This window comes from Pseudopipra pipra, chromosome 4, assembly GCF_036250125.1.
Source record: "Pseudopipra pipra isolate bDixPip1 chromosome 4, bDixPip1.hap1, whole genome shotgun sequence".
Lineage (NCBI taxonomy): Eukaryota > Metazoa > Chordata > Aves > Passeriformes > Pipridae > Pseudopipra > Pseudopipra pipra.
This window is the reverse complement of record NC_087552.1, coordinates 38,461,147-38,479,748: the sequence shown is the minus strand read 5'-3', so window position 1 is coordinate 38,479,748 and position 18,602 is coordinate 38,461,147. Positions and strand designations below refer to the sequence as shown.

At 37.9% G+C, this 18,602-nt stretch overlaps 1 protein-coding gene across 19 annotated transcripts in view; it reads right to left on the bottom strand.

Annotated features, from left to right (window-relative positions):
* The window catches only part of GALNTL6 (polypeptide N-acetylgalactosaminyltransferase like 6), a 573,576-nt gene that overhangs the window by 43,718 nt on the left and 511,256 nt on the right, over positions 1–18,602 (bottom strand). For all 19 annotated transcript variants that reach the window (XM_064652482.1, XM_064652480.1, XM_064652481.1 and 16 more), the window contains one exon: positions 206–323. In XM_064652482.1, coding sequence (XP_064508552.1) covers positions 206–323 — 118 coding nt within the window. The remainder of the gene's footprint in view (positions 1–205; positions 324–18,602) is intronic.

Here is an 18,602-nt window from a genome sequence, read left to right as displayed (position 1 = left end):
TGGAGGGAATTGCACTCAGTGTGATTTTTGTATGGCTTCTGGAGCATATGTTTATGGCATAATTCTTTGTGAAACTATTGGGAGTTTCTAACAAAAAACTCCATTGTATTAAATTAATTTTAGTTAAAAGACAGAGCCAGTATGAATAAAAGCATCATTATAACATCAGAAATGAAGTATTCTGTAAGGTGACTTGATGACTTACCTTAAAGGAGATTTCATACTGCTCTCCTCCCCATATTTCTAATCCTGGATCATAGCCTCCCAGCTCCCAGAACCATTTCCGATTAACAGCAAATAGACCTCCAGCCATTACAGGAGACCTGAAGGATGAATAAAGCAACACAAGCAATAATGATGATGTTTGGGCCACGCGTGCATGTGCCTCTGTGTGTGTTTGAGTGAAAGTTTTTTGAACTGTGGAGCTATGGCAGGCATAGACAAACAGTAGTGTAACCAAACAACATCTATCTCTATTCACCCCAGAATGGTCTCTAGATGAGAAATAGGCAATATGACAGATCTTGAGCATGATAGACAGTCATGCACAAACTCCTTGTATTTAAAAAAAAAAAGTTCTGTTCATTACTAAATAAACCCATGTAACAGAGAAAGAAAGGGACTCTGGAAACCTGCCAAAATACTTAATGATCTCAGTACTCCATGAGAAGTAACTTGCATCTGAAGGGTAGCAAAAGTTTTCAATTCTTTTCAGTCTCATAGGTGCTGGTGAGAGAAAGGCAGAAACATGACAGAACATGGCTACAGAGCAGCAGTTGGGAGTTAAACATCTGCTTTTCTAAGCATTTAAAACTCCTCATGTGTGTCTCACAGTGGTAATTTAACTTATAGGCAAATAATTTGCTATGTTTCCCATGTTTCCATTTATGCCATGAATAAACACGTGGAATTTACTTTAACTCAGTCTTTCACAGACAATATAGAAAACAAATGAGATATTTAAAGTTAGTGTTAGAAAATATTGACGAAAAGTGCACTGTAAATTTATAAGCAGGAATTTTGTACTGGAAAATAAGCATTTTCTCTTTTTTTTTCATTATCAAGAAACTCATGTTTCTAATGCAGTAAATACACTAATAGCTCTCAGGATTCAAATGTTGCTCACTGATTTCTTGAAATTGTGGTAGGAGGGGAATACAAAGGAATCTACACTGAACAGGAGGGAAACAGCAGGCTGAAGAGAGTCCAAGCCAACTATGCAATTCAATCAATGCAGCCTTACGAGTTTTAGAGCAAGAGGCTAGAAGGAACACATTCATGCTGATGGCTGATCAGAGGGAGAAAAGACAGTACATGGAGACCTGGATGGCTTCCAGGCAATGCTTCCTTACCAGAGAATAGACATGAAATTGGATCCTATGCCATGTGCCTTCTAACACTGAAGTCCCAAGGGAAAATTATTCCATCATAGGGCATTTTTGTTTTGAATTACTATTGGTCATTTGTTTGGGGCTATGGAAGCAGATGGTATCATCCCTGAAGACCTGACTGGAAAATAAAAACTTCCCCCTTTGCCACTGATTTAAGATTTGGCAGTGAACTCAGCACTCGTAGGTATTTCAGGAATCCATGCATAAGTTACAAGTTTATTAAGAGGACATCATGTTAATGGAACATTCGGCCATATTATCTCTGCCTGAACACTTTTTTATGTTGCTGTCTTTTATCCAAGCCAGTGGAGACAATAAAACAGCAAGCAGACAGCTGAGTAGTCTCTGCCACTGTTAGGAGATCAGTGAATCCTCATGCCTGAATGATAGAAAATGATCCTCTCATTTGCATTCACAGTAAAGAGAAACATCATGGATATTTTTCCTTTCACTTCTATGAGGTAGTTTAAAAAAAATAAAAAAAAAAATTATACTTCCCATTTTCAGGACTAGGGAGCTCTAACAGACTAATTGCATTTTCCTTAAGAGATTATATTTTTAAAAGCACATAGAAGCTTTCCGAAACAAAGCTTTGTGAAAAAAATATTCAGACTGGCAAGGCTTTGCCAGTTTGTCACATACACTGAATGCTAATACTTTTTTACTTTTACTGACATTTCATATCTCAAATATTGACTGTATTTCCATATATGAATACATTCAATGGAGATTTTATTAGAAACCTTCCCCTGGGGATTCTGACTACTACAATACATTTTCAATTTCTACCGAAGTAAATCTAATTACAACAATGTCCTTTGTGACTTCAGGTTCTAAATAATCAAAACACAACGTACTTTTATAAAGATGGACTTGCATGGAGAATGCTTATAACTAAATTGCTACTGGCAGAAGAAATGTAGTCCCAGAAATCCCTGGGAAAATGTAGGATTACTCTAATTCTCACAGATACAATATCTTTCCTGAGCATTTCTCTTAACGTAGTGAATGGCCTATAAAAAAGGTAATCCATGCAGGTGAATCAGATGGAAGATAAAAGAAATCAGACTTAAAATTGCAAAATAATTGGCAAACACTTACAAATTATATTTGAATCTACAGATCTTTCCAGTGATAAATAATGAATAAAGAAACCTTTTGTTAATTAGATGTGAAAGTTCAAAACATTTATTACAACTAACAAAACTACCCAATGACTGGAACAGTAGCAAACTCATAGTTTGAATGTAATTGCCCCATTAATTCATATTCCACAAGATGATCTGACATTTGTTGTTTTGCAGGAATAGCGATGGAGAAGAAAACCAGGATGGCCCTTTGGTTTTCATTGGAATGGGATGAGTAATAAGCTGTGTGAAAGTGACTGATTGGCACAGTATATGTATTGCACTCCATGCCACAAGCAGCTACTGCTGAACAGGCCTTAAATTATCTCCAAAATATGAAGATGAGTCCAGTCTTGCAATCATGATTTATATAAAAAGTCTTTATGTAGTTAATAGGATCACTTACATAGATAAACGAACTGCACTGAGCCCAAAGGAAAGGAATTAATCTCTTATTTAATGGTTTCTGTATAGAAATGTCAAGCTATGTTTGTAGAAGTAATTTTTCCATGAAATGTCCAACTCAGGTGCTTAAATAATCAGATCTGAGCTACAGTGGCATAATATTATGTGAGTAATTACAGTGGGAAGCTGTAAAATGCTTATAGTCTAAAACTTAGAAGGACAAAGACTCCCCAAACATCAGGGAAGCTGGAAGGTTGCTAAACTTAAAAAATAGTTGTAAAAACCTTCCACATGAGAACTACTGCACAGACTCACTGGCGATATCTAAAAGAACAATATTGGAAGTAAAAGCTAGTTGATCCAAAAATGTCCCAAGCAGTCAAAGACTGCTGAGCTGAGACAGAAAACGAGTTTGATTTAGTGAGAGTGCCAAAAAGAAAAAAGAAAAAAGGTCAAGAAATTTGTTTTGCAAAAAAAGATAGACTGAGAAAAAGGCAGGCAAATGCTTAATGTGAAAAAACAGCTCAGAAACAAATTAAAAAAGTGCACTAAAAGAAGTGTAGCAGTAGCTCAAACTGTAGCCAGCAAAGAATTTTATAACTGCTTGCAATTTAAATGGAGAGGCAGGAAAGAGATAATCTCACCTATGAATTTTCAAGGTAAGAGAAAAATGACATGGATTTAAAAGGAGTGTGAAGTTACTTGCATTAGAAACAACTGTGGCATATTGCAAACAAGTGAACTGCATAGCAGGTTTTGGAATCACTGCAAGAGTGATATATACAGTGGAGCTAAAGGATTTGTGAGAAGGGAAGAGAAACTTTGACAGCACATGGAAAGAAAATGAGGGAAATGAAAATGGGAAAGCATTTGTGCAGTAGGTACATGTGCAGTAGGTACAAATCACCTAAAACTTGGCTGAAATTTGGCCATTATAATTGTATACACTGAATGGCATATTGCACTATGCCTCTCTCTGTATCATCCAGACTGACTAAAGGCTCTGTATTGAACTACTAAACAGAAAAGGATGAATGCTGGAAAGAGGAGCCCACCTCATGCAGAATACATTGGACAAACTGACCTTCAGTGCCAGACCCACTGACATGTTGTATAAATACTGAGGCAAACAGTCCACAACAGGAATCAGGACCAGATCCTGTTGACCTTGTGGAGACAGGGATGTAATGGACAAGGAGGAAGGGGGCCATGTTGCTGCTGGCACAGCAGCAGTCACAGAAATGACTGGTGACCTCCTGAATGCAGCTTTGAGCTAGGCTTCTGCACTTTTTAAAACGAATTTCAAGGTCTTGTTAAACAAGAAGAGTGTTCCTTCACCCTAGTGATACCGTATGAAGGTACCTCAGGAGAGGGCATAAATTCAAGTCACCTTGTTTCCCTGGTGACTGCTCCAGGAGCTCTCTGCAGTGATTCCTGATAGCAAACAGCAGAAACTGATACTAATCCTAGATAATAAAAGTTCTAATAAAACCAAAAATTAAAATCTGTGTAGGGTTAATGTAAGAGACAGACTTGTCCACTCGAAAGAAGTGAATGCAGAAATTAAACAAACTGAAATTAAGATGAGTTAATCAAATGGCAAGAAAGTGATATATATTAATAAAATAAATGACAAAAATGTGAACTTAGAGGTTGCTCTAGCTAAAGATAAAGACAGATTCTATACTGTGCCCAAAAAAGACGGTGATGTAGCTGGAATGAATATGGATAAGACTGAATTTCTCAAGAAGTAAAAAAAAGTGGAATATTTTATATACTTAATTGTCTAATCAAATATAATTAAAATGTATGGACTATTTTACATTTAATATTTCTGTAAGACATTGTTTTATCTTTTACCTATTCTAACAACATGAGTCATCTCCATGTTTACAAAACCACCAAGACTTAGAAAGTAAAACTTGTATCTGTGACATTACCCTATGGAAGTTACTCTTTCTTTTTTTCCTCAAGTATCCGATTTTCTGAACAACGTTTACTCTACATGAATTTGTGCCCCTGTCCATACCAAACAGTCACACAGGTTTTGAAACCATTGCATTCCTGATCATCATTATCTCCCTAGAGTCTAGAAGCAGCATCTCACAATATATATCAGATCAACCATGTAAGGAAAAGGTCTATATGTAAGAAAAAGGCCTATCTTAAAGTTGGTTTGCTCCCCACAACTGCCTCCACCCAGTTCGTTCACTGTACATTCAGAGTTGTCACCACAGTACACTGTAAATTGCCAGCTGATGTTTCTCCAGTTAATGTCTGTAACTCTGAAGTCCCGACTATTTATAGTAATGGACACCAGAAATTTTCACGAAGTAAACTGAACCCACTCTCACACAAATTCAAATTTGTAGAGCTGTATCCCACTGTGCAGACTCCTTCTGCATATCCAGTTGGTTTCAGTAATCTGTATTCTCTTATTAAACCACTGTATAATTTTACTGTCATTCTTAAGCAGTTAGGATGTTCTTATTTTAATTTTCCTTCATAATATTTTTCTAATGAGTTGTTTGCAAAATTAGTCATACATTGACAAATTTAACATAGTTGCACACTGTCTTCATCTTACCTACAATAAATACCTGTGTATATGCATGTATGTTTCATACTTTTCTACTCAGTGGTATCTGGACAATTACATTGTGAACTGTCAGTCCTTTAAGAGACACAGCACTAAAATTTCCCTCCTGCTAAATGTTCTCCTGATTTTTTTTCCCAAAATCAAATTCAGAAGTCTAAGAGACCACTCACATTTAAGCTAGCATAAGATGACTAACTTTGCAATAATAAATGTCTTGCTTTTTAAGCAGTTCCATTCTAATTTTATTCTATGTTGACAACAAAATAATTCCTTTTCGTGGAGCAGAGTTGCATTCAGATTTAGCCGAGTTCTACCGTGTTTTAACTTTAACCAAAATCTTTCCTGGACAATTCAAACATGTGAAATGCTAATGTGGCAGAACAGTAGGTATGTACCCAGCAGTACCCACTAGTGATCGCAGCTGCTTATGACAGGCTGTGAAAAAGTCACACAAGCTTTTCCTGACTCTCCATTACTTCCCAGTGCAGAAAGCACTATTATGTAGGATGCAGAGCAAAGGCAACCTATTTTTACTTTTGTAGCCTGCATCTCTGCATAGTCAACAGTCTCTCTACTAAAACTGCAACAAGACTTCATTTTTCCTGACCAGCAGAGTTCAGAAAGTTTTGATAAGTAATTCTATTCTTATGTAATGAATTTTTTTAGAGATTATGACCAGTTAGTTTCATTACGTGAAACTTGTGTAAATGGGAGTATACACATCTCACTCACTTGAAGCTTAAAAGTGCAATTTTTTTGCATTAAACTAAATATTCTTACAAGTATGAAAGAGAAAGAAAAAAGCATCGGGTTTAGTTTTTGTGTAAACTACCAGTTCAAATTATCATTATGCTGAAACATGTAGCAGCCAAGTCGTATTATTTAAAATTAACTCCCAAATCTCTCTATAATCACATTTCATCTTTAAACTAGACTTTTGTTTGTGAAATATTAAGATAAAACCTCTTTCTTCAAACGGTGAGTCAGAAAGCTGTGGAGAGTCAGCCACAAAGAAAGCTCTAAAAGCAACTGATGTTCAGTTTATAGAAGTTTCCACTGTGATTTCATCATACATGCTTATTTTTCTTACCACATCGATAAACTTCACTGAAAAAACTGTACTGTAAAAGAGTGATGAGCCCTTATGTGGGTGATGATGCTGAGGCCCATTTAGCCTTTCCTCTCATATTTAGAAAATTAAAGAAGCTGTAGAAGAGGTGAGTTGGGTAGAGATGGAAGACTCTGAAGATAAAGCTTCCCTTTCTCATAATTACCACTCATAACCCAAGGGAAATCTATCTGAATTAATGTCAGAGGAGATCTACAGCATTCAAACTAAGGGTGTGGGTCAGCAGAAAAGAGCATCCTGAAGCAAAAAGTAAATGAAAGCTTCTGGAAATGCCCTGCATGCAAAGCTGTTCAGCAAGTTAAACTAAAGAACAAAAGAACAGCTGCATGTCATACTAAAGAGACAAATCCAACACACGAGCAGTCTCACAAGATTGAGGCTTGGGTGCTGTAAAAGCAAGAAAGCAGAGGTGAGAGCAGCACTTCAGCTGAGCCACACTCATTTCATGAGAGATGGATCTTGCACATATGGAATTCAACAGCAGCAAAAAAACCTTCAGCCTATTAGTAGTAAGTAAGAACTGCTGGAGAAAACACAATTTGAAACAACTCTGTCATTTCAGTTCCTTTCCATATTGATGGGTATTATTTGCATTCAGGATTGTTCCTTGAAAATGTAATCTTTGAAAATTAAATGTAGAAATAAAGATCGATTGGAGGCAAAATACTACCAACTGTCCCTAAAATAGGAACTTACTTTAGCCTTCCTGGCTTTTGCCGAAGCCCATCCAAAACTAAACACAAAAAGTAATTTTTCTTTCTATTTTAAAAAGGATATATATAGTGTATCTCAACTTGTCTAGATTCTAACCAAGGTCAAGATTCAAACAGACAAGTAGTATTTTGCACAGAAGTCACTCTGCTTCTGGTTCTTGTGAAAATCCAATTATTTTGACTATGAAGGCACAATAAACTTTTTATAATCATCTTTTCCCTCTGGGTTATTATGAAACATGAAGCTGGAATTTTAAGACAATGCCAATACTGTAACCTGAGTGTACATCCTACTTTTAAACAGGAAAAATCTGTTCAAGCTAAGAAGGAAATCCATGTCAATGGAAAATAACACTTAGGTAAATGGACATGTCATTTGAGATTAATCTTCTGTTTTCAAACAAGGAACAAGGCCAGATGCATATCTTTAGATTATCCATCCCAGTTGCACAGTAACTCCATCACAACCTCCCAAGCGTTAGGGAATCGGCATGAAGCTGCGTCAGGTGAGGTTTAGTTTAGATATCAGGAAAAAGTTTTTCACCCAGAGGGTGATTGAGCACTGGAACAGGCTCCCTAGGGTAGTGGTCACAGTACCAAGCATGTCTGAGTTCAAGAAGCCTTTGGACAATGCTGTCAGGCACATGGGATGTTTTGTGCAGGCCAGGAGCTGGAACTTGATGTTCCTAATGGGTCCCATCCAACTCAGCCTATTCTATGGTTCTCTGAATAGATAACAGTTCATCAAATCCCATCACTATCTTCAAGGAAGTTCTCTCAGAACATACGGGGGCAGGAGATGAACAGAATTACTATCCCCTCTTAGAATTTTCTTCCCCTCTTTAGATGGAGAGGTGTAAACCAGAGAACTATCTTTATTGATTTACTTAAGCCTAGTATAGCATCATAAGCAAAGTTTAAATTCAAGGAGAAATTTTCAATTTCATTAAAGATAATAAATGATTCCTTTGAAACATAACCAATGGTCCAACCATAGGTTCTTATTTCCAAAATAGTCCTTTAATTCAGACTTCGTCCTTCCAAGAGAGATTCCTAGATGAATAATGATTACAAATTCAACCACTTAGCAGTCTGCTATCAAAAGTTACAGGTAATTCTGAATAAATTATTTAGATTACTATAATTCTGTAGTTCCTAGAACTCTAAAACTACTTATTGCAGATTAAAGTAGATTTAAAGACATCACAGCCCTCCCAAAATAGCTTTGTACATAACGTGTAAAAGTGACATCACAACTGTGGATTAAAAAGTGCTGCAGGAACAGCCTTTTCTGCACTGCTCACACCCTCCAGCATGAGCTCACAAGCAGACCAAGGTAGCACAACCACAGTGTGCTCTGGTAGCACTGCTCCCTGTAGTGTCTGTGGGCAGGACCAGCGGGGCTGTGTCCATTGGGCCTGTGTTGTTTCCCGTGCCATATGAACTCCACAGGGAGTGCAGAACTGCAGCTTGGGTCTTTTTATAAATTGCAGGTGAGGAAAAGAGGTCATTCTCATAAATCTACTGTATAGCAGTAGCTATATAGTAGCACATCGTGCTACTGTATAGCACGACGTGCATATTTCTAACAGCTGAGAACTTTGAAAAAAGACCAAAAAGGCAGCTGAATTACAATCACCACCATAAACTCCACACAAAAGAGAAGCCTTTGCTTGCTCTGGATTTCCTGCAGTATTTCAGGCTGAAGCTTTGTTTGTGCAACACTGAATGATTTAGGTCGGCAAATGAGAAGAGTTAGTATCGAAGCACTGCAAGGAAATGGCACCTGGTGTTTCAGTGGGTTTTCTTTTTTGTTCATGTCTCTGTTCACACACCAGATCAGACTAAATCGTTAGTGAAGGCCATTTCCAGAACATTTCTGAGTTGGAAAGATTTTAAATAAGTGGAAGTATGGTTACAATAACCTGCTCCTTATTTTTTAGCAAAGTCTCTAAAAATATTGCCGCCTAGCAAGCTGATGGAATTGGCTTCTTTTCAGGGTCCCACAACTAGCCCTGGCGACTCTGACTCAAGGAGACAGAGCTCTCACACCAGGCTAAGTGGATGAGACACACAGTTAATGATATGGCTGTGATCTGCCATGGAGCTGAGGATGTGGATGAATGTTATTCCTTTGATCAGTTCTTCAGTAGTACTGTCAGCAACTGTCCCCACTCTACCCTCATGTGTGCACACTGCTTCAAATGCAGGCAGGAAATGAGGACAAAAGGTAATTTTAATGTTTCATTTATGTCTGTCCTTGAGGATTAACGCAGAAGCCTGAAATGATTCCATGATGACAGAGAGGGAGACTGAAGCCTGAGTAGCTTAACCATTATTACAAAAAGGAGGTCATCCATTTGCCAGTGGTCAAAGATTTCAAGGACATTGGCACTAAGTTTTAAGAAGGCAAAAAAAATTATGCCTGAAGAGGCAACTATGCAACCAAAGGTATTCTGGAAATGTACTCCTAGATGCATCATTGCCATTTATTAAAGCTCTCTAATTTGCTGTGTTACCACATTATGGAGGGTAACGGGGAGGCAGGTACTTTACTACAACAAAATTAGATTTCTTCTAGTCTGCACCAGAGGTACAACAATATTTTCTTGTAAAAACTTCGAAGCAGTGAAAGCAGTTTTCCAAAAATGGAACTGACAGAAAAAACACTGGAAAGTACTTCTCAGTGAAGGATAAAGCAGTTGAAAGCTGATGAGTTTGAGCACTTGATCTCAACAACATCTGCTTTTAATGTGATGTTGTTGTAAAGATGTTGTTGTAAAGATGGACAGGCAAGGCTGTGGAAAACCAGAGAAATGAACCTTCCTGGTTCATTATCATTTGCAGTGAAATTAAGCTGTGTATGTGAACTCTGGACCTGACCTTGAAGGCAAATAAGGATAATGAATTTGGCATAAAGTTCTGCTAATTTGCACAGGCCACAGTGGAAACTCTGCTGAGCAAACCATACCGGTCTCAGAGTTGGAAATAAGAATCCCAATGTAGTGTAAGTGCTCACACACAGAAGAGTATCTCCACCAGTGAGATAGCCAACCTCCCTCACCCCAGGAGTTTAACACTAAAAGTTTTATCTAGCTGGAAGATGTACAAGATACATTTCTTAGAACAGCATGCAGAAGGGGACCTTTGGGAGTAGATCAAAAGCAGGATAAGGGGAGATCCCAGAAGTAATCCTGACTGATGCGAGATCAGGGCTGGACTGGGTACACAGCTGGCTTTTGGGTGACTCACCAACAGAGACCGCAGCTGCCTTGCATGCTTTTTTCCTCCTAGATCCAGAGACTCACACAGCCCAGCTACTCTTGTGCCAGCATCGTCCTACTGCCCGCCACATAACAGCACATGGATCAGGAGGGGTCACCCTAATCTATATGTAACTATAATGAAAATACTGCAAGAAAAAATTGACAACTGAAAACAATAACATATACACACTGCAACTGCATTAACTCAAATGCCAAGACTCCTGTCTGAATTTGCTTTTAGGAAAAATTATTCTTTTCCATTTATCTAGACTAATACTACATGGAAAAAATCTGAAGAGCTGGAGAAATCTGGGGCAATCAGTAGTCCCTGAATCATTTACAGAAATTTGCTAGTGATAGTCTTATCACTTCATAATTACATTAGAAAGCACAAAAAATGGTGTTTCAAATCCTGAACTGCCTGGAAGGTAAACTGAACAGTAATAAGGACTCTTGTAACTGACCTATAAAGGTTTTATTGTTAAGAGGTTACAAAAAACCAACCACCAAACCCACCAAAAACCAACACAAAAAAACCACGAGAAAAAGCAAATCCTTAATAACAAATAATCAGAATAATCTTTGCTAGAAATGGCAGCTACTGGCCGCACTGAAACTGTCGTTTCATTTGATCTCCTCCATCATGGCCACATTCACCACCACAAACAAATGGGCTCTATATCATGTAGATGGTTACTGACAGATAGTCTCATTAAGTAGATGATATTCATTGGAGGGAATTGGTAATACCGTTATCATTTTACAAACTACACAAAGACTGCTCAGTGCGTCTGATTCAATGGATTTCTTAGCTCCTCTGAGAAATACTTCAAATGCAGATTCAAAGAGAACTCTCAGTGTCTGCTCTAAGGCCCTGAGTCCACATCGAGATGTTTCCAGTTTTCCCCAGCTTCTTGGCCTCAAACATGGAGGCTGTCCTTGGGAGTGTGAAATGAATCTCAGTGAGAGGTTGAGGTGCTGCTGTTACCCCGGCTTGGTGTCCGCACATCAATGGGTTTCATGCCTTAAATCACCTGTTTCCCCAAAGGAGTCAAACTGCTCCACCTGCACAAAAACTTCTCGCCATGGGACATCACTTTATCTCTGCAGGCACTTACATCACCTCTGTTTGTGATAAAGTAACCTACCCTTAATCTTTGAGATTATAATCTTTTATTTGGTGGCCAGGGTCAGCATGGATTATGCTAACTGAATAAAACCTGTATGCTTCCAAAGGACAGAAATCCTCTGAGGAGAGGACTGCTTGTGTCTACATTGTCACTACAACCTCCTTTCTTTTTGATCTCTTGATCTGAGTCCCCTGAATACTTGGCTGTGACCCTGTTCTAGCTCGTTCCCCAACTCTCCACTTGGGTAGCTTTGCCAACTCCCCTGAAAGGGGACAATTCTCAGGGGATGCTTCTCTCTGCAGCTGGTGTGAGCTGGGGAGCATGGATCTCACCAGCAGGTTTCACTCCTGCCACTTAGGGCAGTTCTTCCCTTGCTTTAGTAAGTAAAAATAATTCCTCACTACCAGCTAAACAGAAATGAGAGCTATGATGCCATAACCCACAAGCTAATAAATCTGAATACTTTGCTTGAGAATACATTTTCAAACCGCTTATCTCCAGCTAGCTGAAGAGAGTCCATAGAAACTGTAGAGAAAAACAGTAATTAGGTCAGTTCTATGTTTGTGAAAATATTTTGCTAAAAATTTCAGCTACACAACAACACAGAACCTAACTTAATACACACAGTAAATTGTCGGCTGTCATAACCAGTAATAAGGGAGAAGAGTTACAGTTGTAAAGCAGTTGCTGTAGCATTCAGCCATATTCTACTGGCAAGAAAATAAAATTAATGAAAGATTTAACGGAAGAATGTTATGCATGAGCCTTCTTGAGACATGCAATTAAATACAAATTGCAAAACACAAATAAGTACATTATAAAATGCAGAACTGCAGGCCAAAGATTGAAATTATTAGCATTGACAGAATTGCTTTTAAAGCTTTCCTTATCCAGCTATACACAGGATGCTATTCTTCTAAATGCTATGCTTATAAATAAAAATAAAATGAAACAGAACACTACAAATATTTTCTCTTCATAACTATACTTTAAAAGTAGAACCATGCTTCAACTGTAATTACATAAGATGCTATTCCATTAACAATTATTATTAGGAGTGAGTGGGAAAGCAAACAAGCCAAAGGGAAAAAAATCTGCTTTCAAGTACTGCTAAAAGAACCCCATTCATAACTGAGTTTGCTGTTTAGTGATGAGGCTTAATCTCTCAATGGAGGCAGAAAAGCGATACAGTCACAACTAAACTGTGTTTCGAGGTCAGGTGAACTGGATTCCTGACAACATCTTTCCATTACTTGCAAGTGCAACTATTCCTGGAGGCCAAAACCTGCTCTACCTGGAAGATACGATTTCTTGACAGAGAGTAATGGCAAGAAAGAAAGACTAAGTACATTTTCTTAAAAGAAGAATGAGCTTCACAGAGGTCAGCATTTTGTCTTCATTGCTTCTCTTTCCAGAGCAGGGAGAACAGCTTCAAGCAAATCTGACACAGCATGCTCTGTGTTAGTGGTTTTCTTCCTCCATATATCAGCCTGTCTGTACCAATACCTTCCCATTAATCTGGGAGTGGTTCATACACCTGTGTTTTCCAAGAAGAAAACAGCATACTTTAACTCCCAGTGCAGAAGCAATACAGAAAGCAACCTTCCTCTTCCTGCACCACAGGTGAGAGATTCACCTTGAGACTTGATTTCACTTCCTGTGGGATTCATATCAATTGATGCAAGAGATGCACCATCTGTTTGGGGCTCAGCTTTTAAAGACAATTGCTATAGGACACAGACTCTCATTACAGACAAGTGTCATCTGAAGTCATGACTAAGAAGAAAATTAAGAAAAGAGTCTTCCTGTTTTTATTTCGGTCACTTGAACAACTCTGAAAGTACACAGTGGATGTGAGCAAAAGATCCATGTATGCAATCCTGGTAGTTCTTCAATATCACCACATTATTTGCTGTGTGCTAATAATAAAGATGGGTGCCAGGCAAAACTCCAAATGAATAATGTCATCCTCCACAAACTCCTATTGCCATGAGCAATGGCATCCACATGATGAACACTATGCAACCAAGCCAGTATTCTCACAATAGATCTTCACATCTCTGTGGAATAATGAAGTTCACTCCACTGTCAAGATACATTCAGAGCATGTATGTATGTATTTCATTATCAAGACAAAAGCCAACAGCCAAGTATGCAGAAAGAAATATGTATCATATTCTTGACAAATAATGTATGTAATAAAAAGCTCCTGTTTCAGAGGAAAGAATATAGAACATTTTTTTTTCTTGCATGAAAGGTTTTGAGTTTAGTTTTCCAGCTATGGTTTATCGATGCAGCACAACTAATTTATACTCTAGATGGATATTAATATAAGATCTTTTAAATATATTTTCTAATAAGAAGTCAGCATATGATCTATTGCAGTAAGTAGCAAAACATAGAAATAATCTATTTTCAGCAAATGCATGGCTTGTCTACTGATGTAAATAATCCTTTGAAATATCAGTTTTTGCAAAAAACCATATTTGTTCAGAAACTGATACATGAGGAAGGCTTTCCTCAGTCACTAAACCACTCTAGCTGGGCCTCTTCTATACTGATCTATAATACCAAATAGAATGTTTTCAGGGCTACTATGCAGGAAGCTACACTAAAAAAAATCCTTTGAAATATGATTTCACACATTCCCCTAATGTTAACTTCAAGTATTATTTGAATTTTTCCTTTAATTACTTTACAGTAATAAAAATCTTAAAACTTTTTCAAGTTAAACATTCCCTGTTATTGTAGCCTTGCAAACTGACTTGATCACAAAAGGTTTAATTATTATGTTATAATTCCCTCCTAGGAAACAAATACATAAATTAAGTACATCAGTGAATTAAGAACACTCCTCCCTACATCTCAGTTACTAAATTAAGTCTCTTGACTGAGTTGGAGAGTTCAACAAATCACTAAGCACTGTTTCTTTGTCTGTGGAAAAGCAATTTGCATAGCAAAACAATTAGTTGTGCACAAGTACCACTGCCACTGAAGTTTCATACAACATTGAGGGCTAATGAACCACCACATTGTCTTCTCCATGTCACACACTGCCTCTCGCAGTAAATAAACAATGGGGGAACAATGATACCACTGTGAAAACCTGCCCCAGTCTCCATGGGAACAACTCAAAACTATCCTCTTTTTAATGACTTTTTTTCATATCGGAAGACAGATACAATGTTCTGTCTCTCAGTCCTCTCTGTTCTGAAGTTCATCTAGAGTCTCCAAATGACTATTCCATGGTTCCCAGGTATGGTGGTCAAATCTGGACACAGCAATGCACCTGTGATTTCACAGATATACGAACTGGAATATTTACCTGCAAATTTTATGGATGTTAACACATCACACAATGAAAATGGAACTTCATTTAATAATATGACACTCTCATCCTTTCCTGTCACAGTGCTCATTAACTAGCTATTTGCACTTATGCTTTAAATTTCTCCTCAGCTGTGGCGCTCTTTGCTTTTTAATGCCGAATTTCACATTATTTTTTTCTAATTATTTCTTTAATTTGCCAGGACCATTTTGACTCTCTCTTCTCAAAGACCTGTAAGCCCCTGCTAATGCCAGCTTACTTGTTTTTAAAAAATTGATTGCTCAGACAATTAATGAAGACACTGAACAGAACTAGGATGTGGGGTTCTGCAGAGACATTTGCCTCAAGGACCTGCATCAGCATTTCAGAGTTTAACCTCAAACCATTCACAGCTACTCTTTGACAACAATTTCTTTTCAACTTGTCATGTGGTCATCTGATGAAAAATAAAGATGTATCCACACTCTATAAACCTTATCAGAAAGTAACTATGGCAACACCAAAAGCCTTAGAAGGAAGATCACATTTGCTGCCTCCCTATTCTCTAAGTAACCAAGTTCCTCATATGGCTTAACAGATCTAAAGTCATTCTGCTACCAAAGGGAGAGAACCCATCCTCTGCTCACTCCTTGAATCCTCCCTGCTATAGCTTGCAGGTGTGTGGTCTGATCCCCATGGAACAGCAGCTTTATGCTCCTCAAACTGCTGAATTCACTCAAATGGTAGAAAACTAAACATTTTCTTCCTCAGCATGAAGGAGTTTTTTGAGTTTACATGGCTCCTGGAGGTGGGTATTGTAAAGCAAAAGAGGCAGCACCAAGTCACCAGTTGACAGACTGTTCCACAGCAAGAGCACTGTCTCCGCAATCCAGCGGCAGAGAGCTCATTTTCTCCCTGTGTCTCATGGCACCACATCCCCTGTCAAAGAAGGTAATTAAAGTTTTATGACAGGTTCAGTTCCTGAAAAGCCCATATTAATATTTTGTATTATATTTAAGATAACTTAAAGTGGATTATTTAGTATTTTTTACAAATTTTTGATCCGTGATCAAAGACAGCCTTATTCACTTCTTTATGATTACAGAATCACAGAATCATCAAATTTAGAAGAGATCTCCAAGATCATCTAGTCCAACCGTCAACCGAGCACCACCATAATCAGCCCTAAATTTCGTGGTTTAAACACAGATTAAGTATTCTATAATATCTACCATCATCCTTTTCTTTTCCCTTCTTCCCTCATCCGGAGTCAGTCAATAAACCTGTCTCGTGCCTGTCCAAAATTTCATAGTAGGCATACATAATCTTGCATACCACACAAATCCTCCTCCTTCTCGCTCTAGATCAGATTTGCAAAACACAGCAGTTGTTGTACCCAGTAGAGTACTCCTGGGAGCATTCTGAATTTTAAGCTGCTTCTGAGACCCAGAAGAGTATGCCCACCCTTTTCAGTTATGCTGTACCCAGTAGGATCATTTGCACCAGCAATGATGCCCCAGATCTGCAGGTTTCTGGGTGCTTGACATGAGAATCACACAATCACTTCAATTTTGGAAGAACCTGGGGAAGCCACAGACATCACAACCTTCGTCTCAAACAACTTTTCCCTGGCTCACTTCCTCTGCTTGTTGTTATCAGAGCGTGTTGACCCTACCTTCAGGACAGGAAAGTGTGTCTGCAAGGTGCACTCAGACTGATGACATTCAGTATTTCGCTTGGAGAACACCAGCTGGAGTGTCCCTGGAGCCAACTCTGACATCACTCCTGCAGGTAACTAACATGGATGGATGGATAATTTGGCTTTAAGACTGTCCTCCAGGATGTTCTACTCAGTAATCAAGCTTACTTCTGATAATGAGAAAACCTAACAATTCTAACAAAACACTTGGCTTTATGCTGGCATTTCTGGTTTTTCTCATTTATTTTCCATAACACTGACATTTGCACTCAGAAATCTCAAATTCAAAACATTTTCCTTGTTGAAATCAGTTTCTTTTTTAAATCTTACAAAATACTTGCATGCACTTTTCTCTGAGCATAGCTGTGACTCAAAATTATTTCATTAATAATATTTTGAAATTTATCTGCATGGATCAAAAGTTCCACATTCTGAGCTGTATTTATTGTGACCAGTCAACTGAATCAACTTGTATGGTAGTGCCCTTTCTCCTTGCTTCTGTGAATATACTGCTGCCCATTCGCTTTCCAATAAGGCCTGTACACAGAGAGCTGAAATATGTTTTCCACATGTTTTAAAGATAATAAAGGTACGTATGCATCAACTGAAGACCAAGCAAAAGGGATTCAAGTTGACATTAAGTATTGGTGACATTTACTTTTGTGTTATTTCCTTAAATTAAAACGTGATAACTAAATGTCAAAAAATATTTTAGGAAATGTTAGATTTTTTTATTATTATTATTTCTGCCAAAGAAATAATAAACTAGTTAATTGAAATTAGATAAATTACAAAGAAGGGTAACAGCTGGAGAAAATAGGGGAAGAAAGCCTAATATGTTGTGGCAAAACCTGGCCTCAGCAGTCCTCTGCGGATGCTTCTGTCTTAACACTTCAGCACCAGAGTGTTTTAAGTTTAGTATAAGGAAGACTAGATAGGAAATTGGATGGCTGAAAAATTCTTTGCAAATTCAAATGCAGATAGCTGCAAGACACATATGCATTAGCAGTGACATCCATCAATAAAAAAGACTACCTTATGAGAGCCACAACTGGATCAATTGAACATTTGCAAGAATAGCTGTCCCTAGGATCTGAGATATGCAAGGTCAGATTGTTCAGGAATGGAAGAAACAAGTAACAGATAAGCCTTGGAAAGGGCAAAGACAACTTTAAGATCTATGAGTAGAGATCGTTCCAGCAGATATAGGTCAACTCCTGAGGACTGCATGCAGTATAATGCTGCATACAAATCCGGCCTGCGTTTTTCAAAAACAGAGAAACGAAAATAAACTTAGAGCTGTGCCAGAACAACCAGAGGAATATGGAGCTGGTATTTTATGAGAAGAGGCTGAAGAAGGCCAATGAAGTGTGATCTCTCTTTAGCAACAGACCAGGAATTATCTGACAGATCAAATATTTTTAAACAACCCAACTGTTTAGGTGTGTTCAATTAATTTCCAGAAAGACCAGCATTTTCAGAGATCTGAAGCATCATCTCTGCTGCTGCCAAATTGCAGGAAGCTCTCTAGTCCTCTTGGTGTTACAGTTTTATGGGTTGAACTCCACATTATTCTGCTTCGGTTCCAATCTTGGGGTATTCTGGATTCTCTATTATGTCCGGAATGTCACAACATGCAGAAATTCACAAATTCACTTAATTAAGTTTTATAATTAACTTTCCCTATTTGCACCAAATGAAACCGTTCAAAAATCAGCTATCTTAAAAACTACAGTGATTGTCTCATTAGGTAATTTATGTTTCTGCTTGTACCTATTGTTTACAGATACATAGCAAAGTACCTTTCAAACTTCTTTCAGTTATCTTCCACATTTT